The following is a 13,840-nucleotide window of genomic DNA, read 5'->3' as shown; positions in this document are numbered from 1 at the left end:
CAAAATATACAATTGGAAAATCAGACATATGCTCCAGATTCCTTACCTCTTACCCGAGGAACCAGGGAAGAGAGGAGCCAACTTTTGGAAACAGAGTACAGAAATAAAGATTCAGGATTATTTGTACGAGGTAGTGAAGATCGTGGCTAGTGGCGTTTTTAAATGAAATGCCGCTACAAAACTGCTACTAATCTTCTTTTTTCTTGAGACGTGTGTTTGATTATCGGAAGCGAATGAACGGAGGAAAGAAGATGAACTAGGTGAAATCCCTCTTACAGAAAATTAAAGCTTGTATATCTCAGTATGCTGAGCATAAAGTTAAATTTTTTATTGTATAAAGATAAATGATTCAAAACTATAAACTTTGCTTTGGAGATAAAACCTGGTTAACACAATTTTAAAGCTTCTTGTGCCATTCTAATCGCTAGGGGAAAAAAGTAAAGACATTATAGTCGATAAAAACTTCCTTAATGCTTAGACAAAGTCAATCCCAAAACCTTTGTACAAGACTATTCCTTTATAAGTATTTCTTCATCAATAAAGTTTCATTCGATTACAAAATAAAAACATATAAATACAAATTTATTAATTAGAGCGAGTGGAGTTGGATTTGAGTAAGATTGAAAAATTTTAGCACAGCCAATCCAAGAAGCCTAATACATTTGCTTAAGCCCACGCCCAGATTTTGCTTGGGCTCTTTGACTTCTGAGTTTATGCAGAATCAGTCCATTATACCATCGATGATTTGAGCTAAAGAGGGCCGAGTCATTGCTGATCAAATTAATTTTTAATTCAAGAGTTTGATTACCAAGTTTTATCCTTAACAACGAAGTTCATTTGAAGATAGATATAGTCATATCGGTATAGTATTTTATATAAAAATTATGTGTTATAATTTATGTTAATATATATAAAATACAAAATATATTTTTTATTTTGTTAAAATTCATATGCAAAAATAAAAATAAAAAATCGGATGAAATTTATTGAGTAAATTTGAGAATAATGAATTTTAATGATTTCGATGTAACAAGTTAAACTTCAACGACCTAATAGAGAGGATAGGTATAGTTATGCCACATTTAAAAGGTAGAAGATACCACAATTGACTAAACAAACAAAGAAAAAGAAAACAACAAATAATTAACCTAAAAAAACAGCTCAACCTCCCTTAAAACAGGTCAGAAACTTAGCAGGCGAAGTGTTGACTCCAGAATTAATTGATTTGAATAATCATTATGAAAATAAGAACAGAAATAACATTACGGTAAAGCATAAAACAACAGTAACAGCATACTAGAGTTTTAACTTTTAAGCATTATTACAGAAACAGAATAGGACAAACAATCGAACTGCACGATTTTGAAACATCTGCTGACGTCTAATTCCAGCCGCTGATCCGATGGTTCCAAAGTAACAATGCAGCAAGCATCAACCTGAGATCTTAGTTCTAACACCTGACAACACAAACACACACACAGAAACACAAGCACACATATAAACACAAACAAACTTTATTGCAAACTCCTCTTGGAAACTACTGCCTCCAGAAACATGCATGGAAAACTTAATGGAGGTCCGTACGTAAGTCTGCTCCTCTCTATCAAGCTTCTCATGGCCGGTGGCATCCTATTCTTCCTCAATTCTGAAGACATCAGGCGTCTTCTGGTAAACTACTTTCCCATTTAATTTCAGCCTCTGAAGACGAGGACAACGTGATTTAATATTGTCTACATCTTGACTGTCTGAAAGTAATGAAAGTGCCAACTCTATCGAAAAATCACGAAGGTAGTTGAATGTGATGGTTGGGGATTCGAAGATTCTTTTAAACCTCCTTGGTGAGATCTCATCAGATATCACTATCTTCAATTTCCTAAGATTGGTCAATCTGATCAGATCTTCTACATCAGCATAACATGTTTGAAAATCTACCAGTGTCCTTAGGTCGCTCAGATCCGCAAATTGCAACCTTTCTGTGCCGCTTCCATACCAGCGAGGAAGATATAGATGCCTCAATCTTTTCAACTTCCACAAAACATCTGGTATGGTTGTTGCTGAATCAAAAGGATCTAATCTTAAGGTCAACAAGCAACTCAAGTTGCCTATAGACGGAGGAAGATTTCCGATCCAAGCAGACCTCAAATTCAGGAGTCTCAAGTGAATTAACTTTCCTATTGTTTCAGGTATTCCAAAACCCTTAACTCCTTCGAGATCTAGGATTCTAAGCAATTTGAATTTGCGAACGAAGGTTTCAATAAGTGTCTGGCTTATTACACTGTATTTATCTAAGGAGAAACCTATAACAGACCTGAATGGGGATTCTTCACATTTCAGGGCAATGTCTCCAGGAAAGTTATTTAAATGCAAAGAAAGTCGGCGAACTCTGCCTTTCTCTTTGGTTGAAGAAGAAGAAATATTCAAACTCTTCTTTTTACCCCCGTAGAGTGGTAGAACTTGAAAGAAATTTTCCTTTTCAGCCTTGGACAAACAAAACTCCCTCATAAGATCGTGCATTTGGCATCTTTTGATTCTTCCGGACGGATCTCTTCTTTCCACATTAACCATGTACCTCTCCGTCAACTCTGTCAAGTAACGATATGCAACATCCTCCAATGAATCCTCACTTTCTCTCTCTTTTCTTGGCTGTAATATAATACCCTCAGCCACCCATAGATTAATCAACCTATCTCGGGATATCTGAAAATCTTCCGGAAACACGGCTTCAGCTCAAACGGTAAATCATCATAGCTTAAAGCCAGAAACTGAAAAATTCCGAAATCTTCTTTCTTTATGTATGACTTGATACATTGATGTATCGTATCCCATTAATCGTACGTTCTTTTACTTGATAAAAGACCTCCGAGGACAACGATGGCCAGTGGCAGACCCCTACAATGTTTTACCATTTCCCTCAGCTTTTCCAAGCTCGCCTCAACTCTGTAGGCTGAAGGAAGATAAGAAAAATGTGGTTGTTTCAATTTGCAAAGGATAACAAAAATAAAAGACGCAATTGTCATTAGTAAGGAGTTGCCAGTAATATACATCCATGCATCACGAACCTAACGGTTTTGTGCTTGTAAGTCAAAAGTTTTTTCCAGTCAATAAACTTTTTTTAGTCGAAAATGTGGAGTTGTGGCACATGCACAAGATGATTTCTGCTTTCCAATCAATAAATAGTAAATTGAGATCCTGAATAGTACTTTTGGATTGAGTTTTATATATTTTCCCTTTTAATATTAAATTATGTCTATTTTTCGAATTTAATTGCATACTTTTAGTTAGTCTAAATTATTGTGTTGTTTGAAAAGTGAAAAAAAATCACTCAAACTCTTTTTTATTAAGTTAATATTTGATGTATTATCATTATAAATTTTAATTACACAAATAAAATTAATTGAGTGACAAATGTTTTATTTTTTTAATTTTTTAAAATATATTCTAAGATTATATATTTTTTCTTCTCTGTTACTCTCATTTATAATTATACTCCTTCTGTTCTAAATTATTTATATGGTATTAATTTTTATGAAATTTAAGAAAAAATATTAAATTTAATATATTAAAAAATATTAACTTTAATATATTAAATACTAAAATTAATTTTTTTATAAAATTAAATTTTTATATTTTTATTATAAAAAATTAAAAAAATAATTTTAAAATATAGAAAGTAAGCGTTTTATATATTAAAAATATATAATTTTAGGATATCCAAAAGAATGAAAAAAATAAAGGATAGAGAGAATAACTTTTTATTGTTCAAGGTAAAAGTAACTCGAAAAAGAAAATTTATAATCAATAGAAATCAAATTTCAACTTAAAATTTTTAAACTCTTTGTAAAGTCGAAATAAAATCTAATATATATATATATATATATATATTATAGGATACAAAGTTACCGGATAAAATATGTTGATATGAATGCTTATATGATAGCTTTTCTTTATGACACATAAGATAATATTTATATTATATTATTTATCAAGTAACTTTATTTAATAAATTATTTAAATTTAATATGTTTGGATAATTATTTAAATTCAAATCAAAACCTATAAAATATTAAAAATTTTACAGAAATTTTAAATTCAAATATATTGAATTATAAATTATCTTTTTTTTAGTTTAATTGTAATTCCAAATATATATAGGCTTAATAAATTTTTCTTTGCTTTCAAATAATTTTATTTAATAAATTATATAAAATAAATATTTTTAGGTAACTATTTAAATTCAAATAAAACTTTATCAAAAATTGAAAATTTTACATAAAATTTAAATTTAAACATATTAAATCATAATTTATCTTTTCTTTTCAAATTTAATTATAGCTTTACATGTATGTATATATATATATATATATATATATATATATATGTGTGTGTGTGTGTGTGTGTGTGTGTGTGTGTGTGTGTATGTGTTTGTGTAAGCTTAATAAATTTATATTTGTTGAAATCAAAATCTCAAAATAAAAATAAAAAGCTCATAAAATGAGAGCGTCACCTCCTAACCAATATTATTTTATTTGTTATTATTAGAATTATAAATTGAAGAATACAATCTATTTTTTATTTGACGATTATGATTTATGAGTTTTGAAAGGAATTAGTAAAAATTAGAAATAATAATAATCACATCATACTCATGAACAAGTAAATTTATTTTATGCCTTTATTTTTCTTTTATTTTTTTATTATTATTTTTTTAGTTTTAAAAATAAGTTTGTGATGGTGTTGGATTGTTTTTTCTTTGTTTTTATAATATTGAATTTTTTTTTAGATTTCAATAATGAAAGAAAAATGAGCATACATTTAAATTGGTTTCAACTAGGTAAGAGGTATAGTTCATTATTTTTTTCCTATTCTATTTATTTTTTTTCTCTCTATTTGTTTGTTTTTTCCAACCTTTTTTATTTACATTGTATGATATATACATTTAGATTTGATTTATTCTAAAAAAAAGTTGGTTCATATTTGTGTGTGTGTGTGTGTATATATATATATATATATATATATAATTAAACTAAATATTTACTATGCACAAGTATAAAATATTTAAATTATATATACGTTCTCAATTTGTGTATTTTGTAAAATCAAAATCTATAAAATATTAAAAATTTTACATAAATTTTAAATTTAAATATATTAAATTATAAATTACTTTTCTTTTTTAATTTAATCATAATTCCAAATATATATAAGTTTAATAAACTTTTATCTACTATCAAATAATTTTATCTAATAAATTATATAAATTTAATTTAATAAATTATATAAATTTAATATCTTTGGGTAACTATTTAAATTCAAATCAAAACTTTATCAAAAATTATAAATTTTACATAAATTTTGGATTTAAATATATTAAATCATAATTTATCTTTTTCTTTTTAAATTTAATCATAACTCTACATATATATATATATGTGATATGTGTGTGTGTGTGTGTGCGAACTTAATAAATTTTTATTTGTTGAAATTAAAATCTCAAAATAAAAATAAGTAACTCGTAAAGTGAGTGCATCACTTTTTAACCAATATTATTTTATTTGTTATTATTAGAATTAAAAATTAAATAATACAATCTTTTTTTTTATTTGATGATTATGATTTACAAGTTTTGATAGAAATGGACAAAAGCTATAAAGAATAATAACCACATCATAGTCATAAATAAGTAAATTCATTTTATGCCTTTATTATTTTTTAGTTTTAAGAATAAGTTTGTCATGGTGTTGGATTCTTTTTTATAATATTGATTTTTTTTTTTTTGTTTTTAGATTTCAATAATGAAAAGAAAATGAGAACATATTTGGTTGGGTTTTAACTAGGTAATAGGTATAGTTTATTACCTTTTTTATATTATATTTCATTTTTTTATTATTTTCCTCTGTTTGTTTGTTTCTTCAAACTTATTACTTGGTTTTATTTGCATTATATGCTATATGCATCTAGATTTGATTTATTTTAAAATAAATTGGTTTATATATAGTTAAACTAGATATTTGCTATGCATAAGTACAAGAGATGTAAATTATTTATAATTCTCAATTTCTATATTTAGTTTATATTCTAATAAAAAAAACAACTATGTATGTTAAAGTACATAGCAAATTGTAACTCGGACAATAGCAAATTATTGTCATAGCAAATTTTATTAGTTAAAATACAATATCAATTAATTTTATATTATTGTAGATACTTCAATCTGTCTGGAAAGTCTACTTTTAATTTTACTAATAAAAAATAAAATATAAATATAAAAAATAGATAGTTGAATTTGTATGAAATTATTGGAATTGAGTTTAATATTGAAATTCAAAGAAAATTGAGATTCATTTTTGGATTGAAGTTCTCAGATTCAGAACCCTATAAATATATACCCACATAGATCACACATACAAAAACAAAAATCAGGGAGAGAGACAGAAATAAAAAAAAAACAGTCAAAAAAACTTTTCAAAGATTTTTTGGGGTTTTAAAAAAAATTTTTGAAAATTCTCAAATTTCGGTAATTTTTTCTAGTCTTTGTCTCAAGCCGAGCCACTTTTTAAACTGTTTTAGCTTTTTTTCCTACAGTCGAGTCAAGCCTTCTAGTTGTTGAACTGAGCCATTTTCCTGTTTGGTTTTTTTTTATTATTTTTTATTAATTTATTTTTTTATTTTCATAGTATTTTTGCATGATTAGATTTAGGAAAAATAAAAAATGTAAAACTTGATAAAATATTTTTTTTGAGAATAAATATTAATTATCTAATAATGAAATTTTTAAAAATTTTAAATGGTAAATTTTCTAAGAAATTCTTTGGTGAGAAATTTTGTCTAAATTTATCACAAATGGTAGAATAATTTAGATAAAGTTTCAATAATAATAATTAATATTTATTTTCAATATAAAATACAAAAAATAACAAAAATTTTTGGTTGAGAATATATGACAATTATTCAAGGATAAGAATCTTAAAAATTTTAAATGGTAAATTTTTAAAAAATCTCTAAGTGAGAAATTTCTTTAAATTTGTTCCAAATTGTGAAAGAATTTAAATGAAACTTCAAAAATAAAAAATAATTTTTATATTATTTTCTTTCCAAAATAAAATAAAATAAAATAAGTCAAATAGTGAAAAATTTAGAAATCCAAAAAAATAATAAAATAAAAATATATTAAAAATAAAAATTTTAAATTAGCCCAAATGGTGAAAAATTTAAAAATCCAACAAATAAATAAATAAAGAGAATTTCTAAATAGGCCCAAATGGTGGAGAATTTAGAAATCCAAAAAGAGAAAATATTTTTAATTTAGCCCAAAATAATTAGATATATTTTCAACAAAAACTAAACAAAAAAAATCTTTTTGACGATGGAGCCTCTTCAAGAAAATAAATAGGATTCTTGAATACTCTTAAGGTGAGAAAATATTTTTAAGAGTTCTACCAAATTGATGGAAGAATCTTATGAATTATTTTCAATATTTAATAAAAAAATTTGAAATCATTAGAATCAAAACCATAAGATAAATTTAAAATAATATAGTATTATTTTTTGGATGGGCATATAAGGGTGCTATAATCTTTTTCACATGTAATCGAACTCCCAAATCTTATTCTAGCTTGTAAAATCAAACATATTCTTTTAAGGACCTTTAATCAAGCTTAAGAGTTCCTTAGAAAGATAGATTCTTTATGTGACCAATTACACCTAGTAAAAAAGATTGATAGTGACTCCTTTTATTAAATCTAATTATAAATTTTTGGATCTATATATTATGAAAATTATCTTAAAAGAGTTCTAGCTAAATGGTATTTTATTTTTAATTAAATTTTATTAGCTAAAATATTTAAAAAATTTTATCTCCAATATTATGACATAATTTTTAGAAAATTCTCTAATCTCAAGAATATTCAAAACTTCATTTGTTAAAAGGCTCCATTGTTAAATTAATTTAAAATTTTAAGGAACAAATGTATTTTTTATTTTTATAATGATTTTACCAACATTTATTTTTTACTAAATAATTTATTAAAAAATAAAAATATTTATTAAAATATTTCCAAAATCTTTCCATCTCTTTTGGCAACAATTTTGGTTTAATTTCATCATTAGAATAATTTTCATTTATTTTCAAATTTTATAAAAATAAATAAAAATAATTATAAAAAACTATAAATTTATTTGTCTAACCCATATTTTTTGTTTTTTTGTATATTTTCAATAACTAAATTATATTCTTAACATACATTTAAATGTTTATGTGAATAAAAAATAAACAAAGAAATAACAAAATCAATAAATAACAAAATATAAATTTTTTTTAAAAAAATCAAAGCAAACAAAATGAGTCATTAACTTTTAATGTGACAGACAATTCTATTCTCAAATATAAATATTAATTTAAAAAATGTCCCTCAAATAATTTTTTAAGACAACATTGACGTGGCTGTATCTGATATTTTAATTATTTGTAAAGATATTATTTATATACTAATAACAAGCTCTATATATTAATCTATAGCAAGCTGAACCTAATTGCTCCAACTCAGGAAAATAAATAATTTGCATGTTATTTATAGATTTTTACCATAAGACAAGATATTTAGCATTAGAAGCGAAATCATAGATTGGTGGGATAAGATGATGCACCTGCTGGATTGATGTTTAGTTTCGGTATTGCAGTCTTTTCAAATAGTTCCCAACTATCTTCATCATTCAGACATCTTGGTTCATGGATGAACACGTTTGGATCCACACGATGCACCAAGTTCCTATTGCGGGTGGTGATCATAAATTTGGTACTAGTCTCCTCCGTTGGGAAGCCAGGTTTTAATGGGTCCCAGACAATATTGTCCCATATGTCATCAAGTACCACTAGACATTTCGACTTTTGTAGTTCTTCGTGGAGCATTTTGGCCACAGCATCATTGTTCATTTTCTGAATCTCTTTCCATTTTTCTTTGAACTCTTTCTCCATCTGCCCATCTCCTAACCGCTTTTTAGAAGGGGAAAGAAGCTCGTATAGAAATGTCTCCCAAATGTTCCTTTGTTGCCATTGCTGAGACACGAATACCCAAATGAAGAACTCAAAATGGCGCCCAACTTTACATTGATGGTAAACCTTCTTAGCCAGAGTTGTCTTTCCCAAGCCGCCCATCCCACATATCGCCACAACTCGACAGTCAGTACGTACAAGTTGTGTCAACAAGAAATTTGTATCTTCCTCCAACCCAACAACATTTTGTTCAATCTTGTGAGAATAAGTCCGCCGATTAATGAACCAATTTTCTGGAGAGCTTGGTGGCCTCTCTCTTTCCTTGATTTCCTTTAAGCCATAAGTTGGTAGCCTTGCGGTTAATATATTAAGCCTGGCTGTGAGACCCTCAATTTCTGATCCTGTTGGGAATATTGACTCAAATCCCATAAGAGATTTGTTTGGGATTTGTCAGATATTGCTTAATGGACAAGAAGACTTGCAAAAGAAGAATTCCAAGAGAAAGAGGATTCTTAATAGGTAAGTTTGATTTGCAAGAGAAGAATTCTAAAAGGAAAGGGATTCTTAATAGGCAAGTTTGACTTACAGGAAAAGAATTCTAAGAGGAGAGGGATTCTTAATGGGCAAGTTTGTATGGTTATAAATAGGTGAAGTCTTTACAGGGTTTGGTATGAGAAAAAGATGTAAGAGAGTTGTAAGGTTTTGTGGGATAGACACCCCATAGGAGTATTGGGGCTCTACGTCTTATGGGTGTGTGTGTTTGTTTGTGAGTGGACTAGAGGAGATTGAGAGGGTCCATATAGGTATGGTGTATGGGAGCATATGGGTATGTGTTTGGTTATGTTGAAAAAGTGCACAAGGGTTTGGGTTTGTGTTTGTTTGGGTAGAGAATACTTCATAGGATTAGAGGAGATTGAGAGTGTCTTATGAGTATTGATTGTTGAGTGAGGTTGATGATATGATGTATGTTTGTAATTCTCTACAACTAGTGGATCTTGTTTCTCATCCGTGGATGTAGGTCAGTTGGACCGAACCACGTTAAATTATTGTCTCTTGTGTGTTTGATTTATTGTTTGATTTCGCTTCCGCTGGTGTGATTGAATTGGAGGCTTTTAGCCCAACAGATCCAACCTTGCAGAGCAATTTTATATTATTCCACTTGCCCAAAAGAAAGGAACATTTTAAGAAGGCATATCTAGATGAAGAACTTCTCCTGGATTCTACCGCTTTGAGGGCATAAATCTCGAGTACATCTTCTGCATCATAAGCAATGTCTCTGATTTCTGCAACCCAATTGCGTATCATTTCATCTCCCTGTCTTGACTCCGCATCTCTTAAAAAACACCTCATACGTATTAATTCAGTTCGCAGTTCATCGAGTCTGCCCCTTACCTCGTGCAAGAATCTTGCTCCTTGTATGATCACATCGCCAACTCTATCCACAGCAAAGGAGATAACGGCGTTCGCCACTGCCATTCCTCTGTTTTAATAAGAGGAACAGAAATTAAATATGGGCTTTGGTTGGTTCTATAGCACAAAACCTTCGCCAATATATATAGACATGCTATATGTTTCGTATTTTCTTTCTTCTACCGTATAATATAATATTTTATTGACTATACTAAGGACGCTCTCACTTCTTTGACCATAATTGTCGGCGTAATTCTCGATGATATTGGAATAATTATTATTTATACTGTTCAATTTTCTTGTTATGGTATCATCTCTACGTGCTTCTCATTTTTTTCCTACTGTTTTTTTTTTCACCAATTCCCTGTCGTTTGTTTCTTTTTATTCTGGCATTGTAACATTACATTAAAAAAATTAAGCCTTCTTTTTAGTCCTTGCTGTTTTTGAATGGCTCCCACCTAAAACCAAACTTTTTTTTAATTCTTTTAAGCATCATCTCTCAATCACTTTTTCTTTAATCATCACACGCCATCATTTTGCTCTCATCGTAACCATTTTTCTTTAATCACACAGTCTATTATTTCATCAGATTAATGATATATTTGCCCCCTGACTATTAATAAAATCTTTAACGTAGTGTTTATATTATGATTTTGTTAATTTATATATTATTTGCTTTTAACATCATTAATGATAATACAAATATTGATCAATAAAAACATAGGATGCGTCATAAAAATTCTTATATCATCAATTTAATCAATTTCATTACTCATACATGGCTTTTACATATGACACTAACATATCACCTTAAATTATTATGTATCATCGTAATCATGAAAAGAAGGATGATTGTATATACAAATTTTGAATAAAAATAAAATTAAAAATTTTGGATGATATGTCATCATAAAGTTACCACATATCACTGTAATCACCGGAAGGAAAGCGGTTATATATATAAATTTTAAGTCAAAAATAAAATTGAAAAAAATTTTAAACAAATAATAAACTTATTAATCATATATAAAATTTATAATCTTTAAAAATTCTCATAAAAAATCTCTTGATTTTTTTTCTTCATCAAAATAAATAAAATTTTAACGATGTTTTTTTCTTGTTTACAATAAAAATTAAAAGATAAATAAATAAATAAATGATCCGCAAACCACTTGATCAGTGATCAACCGGCATCATTTCTGTACATAGTTTAATCTAAAAGGACATTTTTTACTATACAATACAGTTGACATATTTTTCCACGATAACCATACCTTAAATCCAAAAGCAGCTTAAGAGTTGTTTAAAGCACTTGATTGCCTGTCTCTTTCCCTTTATTTGCTTGCTCAACCCGGTATGCTCTTCTTAAGGGGGAAAAAAAAAGGTGGAAGCCGATTTCAATTAATTGAATACCCCCAAGTCATTCTCTACCAATCCCTTTTAAAGTGGGGGAATTCAATAGCTTTCTTTAATTCTTCATTCGTCAGGGTCTGGGGGAGGTAGGAAGCTGCCTTAAAGGGGACTTATCACATTAAGAAAAGAATCTAAGCAAACTAACAACAACCTTAGTTAGATTCTTTTTTTTTTTCTTTATGAATCTTATTTTCCTTTATCCTCCCATTTGTCTTGCTTGCTCCCTTTATCCTCTTTTTTTTTTCTTTCAAGCATATTGCAATTGTAATTGATTAAGCAAAATTTCTTCCGCCGCAGAGATTCCTTACTTGGGGGTTTCTTGGTACCTCAATTCCCTTTTTTTGTCAGTCTTTTAAAAATTTTAATTTATTCTTAAATATACATTAAAATATTATGTAAATATTTTTTTAATTTATACTTTTAAATGTTAATTTTAATATTATATCAATTGATTAAAAACTAATTGGTATATCTTGTATATTAATTAAATACTCATACATGCTCGAAACTCTTTTAATTTTGGCTCACAAATCAAATCATGCATACAATATATCACATTACAAGTCAAGCACATGCAAGTTGACACTTATTAACTTGGACATATATGATTTGTTAGTGCTTTCTTGCACCGTGCATCACTTGTGAGAATAACCCTGCTGAAGATCCACTTAATGCTTGAAGATATCATGTTTTGGATTTACATTTTTTTTACTAATTAAATTCCTTCATTGCGAAGCACTGATTCCAATTATTCCAATGCATTATCGTCTTCAGTTTGAATGATGATAAATTAATTTTAGCCCTGATTTCAAGCCATTCGGTGTATCTATGAATTCAAACCCTTCAATGTTTCAATGAACCCAAGCTATTTGCCCTTTGCATAATCTTTCATTCTTAATCTTGACATAATATTCCTTGGAACCCCACCAAAAAAAAAAATGCCTTGCTTGAATTTTTTTTAATTCATAACACGGTTTTTTTTTTTTCTGTCTCTGACCCTGATGTACTTGTCTCGAATAACAAGTAAAGAATTCTTTAAAATTCTTTCGATGGCTAGTTGGAATTGATACTACTTGTTGTTGGACCGGCTCTTCTCCAAGGTAATGGTGACAGTTTCCTGTATCTTTTAAAGTTTTAAACTTTTCTCAAGAAGATGAATAGAAAGTTTTTAATTCTAATGCTTAATTTCGAAAGTTAATTTGTGGGTTTGGTTGCTGAGAGAATCAGAATAGTTGGGAAGAAAGAATTGTCAGAACTATCCATTGCATTGGCAAAGCAATCATCCATTCATAAAATATAACCTTAATAAGTGCGCTTAATCAAGGTACTCGTCAGCATTTATAAGGCTTGCTGCCATTACAAAGCGTGAAAACACTCACATTATTTTCTTCTGTTCTATAGCCTTCTGAATCGGCGGATTATATTGATTCTTTTTTTTTTCTGCTGAATTTCCTGAAAAATGGACCAAAAAAAAAATAAAGAAGATGAAGAATGCACTAGCTTGTTCATGAACTTTTTGTTGGAATATTTGTAGTTATATAGTTTAGAAATGACACACAACCAGTGTAGAAATTGAAATAAAAAGGCTACCAACATGGAAGTAATGAATTAAGATGTGGTTTCAGCAATTCTAGAACTTGGCTGGAATTAAAGACTCACCATGGAAGGGCCATCTCAGGGATACCTATCCAGCGTAGACATTTAAGCATTGGAGCGGATGTGAATTTTGTAAATGCTGAAGAAGCAAAAATAACTTATAGCCATTGAGGGTTATGCAGTTTTTGATGTCCGTGATAAATTTCATTTTGATCGAGCTCATATCAAATCATGTTATCATGCGCCTCTTTTCATTGAAAATAAAGACAATGATCCTGGTAACACCATCTATCTTCATTTCTTCTTCTAAATTCAGTTCATTTTTTCATTTTTGTCTCTCCCCTCTGAAGATTATTAAGTACTACATACATAACTGCATACGAGGGAATTTTGGAAATAGCAATTAACTCATTCTTATTTTTCTTTGTTTTG

The 13,840-nt window shown here is 28.2% G+C and overlaps 1 protein-coding gene across 1 annotated transcript; it reads right to left on the bottom strand.

Moving 5' to 3' along the window:
• Positions 1–1,505: 1,505 nt before the first annotated feature.
• Positions 1,506–10,465, bottom strand: LOC111310551 (putative disease resistance protein At1g50180). The gene is made up of 5 exons (XM_089750442.1): positions 10,153–10,465; positions 8,644–9,390; positions 2,836–2,944; positions 2,764–2,786; positions 1,506–2,720 (listed from the first exon to the last, which is right to left on the bottom strand). The coding sequence occupies exons 1-5, from the start codon at positions 10,463–10,465 to the stop codon at positions 1,630–1,632; spliced, it is 2,283 nt and encodes a 760-aa protein (XP_089606568.1). The 3' UTR covers positions 1,506–1,629.
• Positions 10,466–13,840: the final 3,375 nt, after the last annotated feature.

The sequence above is a fragment of the Durio zibethinus genome, chromosome 1 (assembly GCF_047325235.1).
Source record: "Durio zibethinus cultivar Kanyao isolate XHJ-2024 chromosome 1, ASM4732523v1, whole genome shotgun sequence".
Lineage (NCBI taxonomy): Eukaryota > Viridiplantae > Streptophyta > Magnoliopsida > Malvales > Malvaceae > Durio > Durio zibethinus.
The sequence above is the reverse complement of the archived record's forward strand: the minus strand, read 5'-3'. Positions and strand labels throughout refer to the sequence as shown.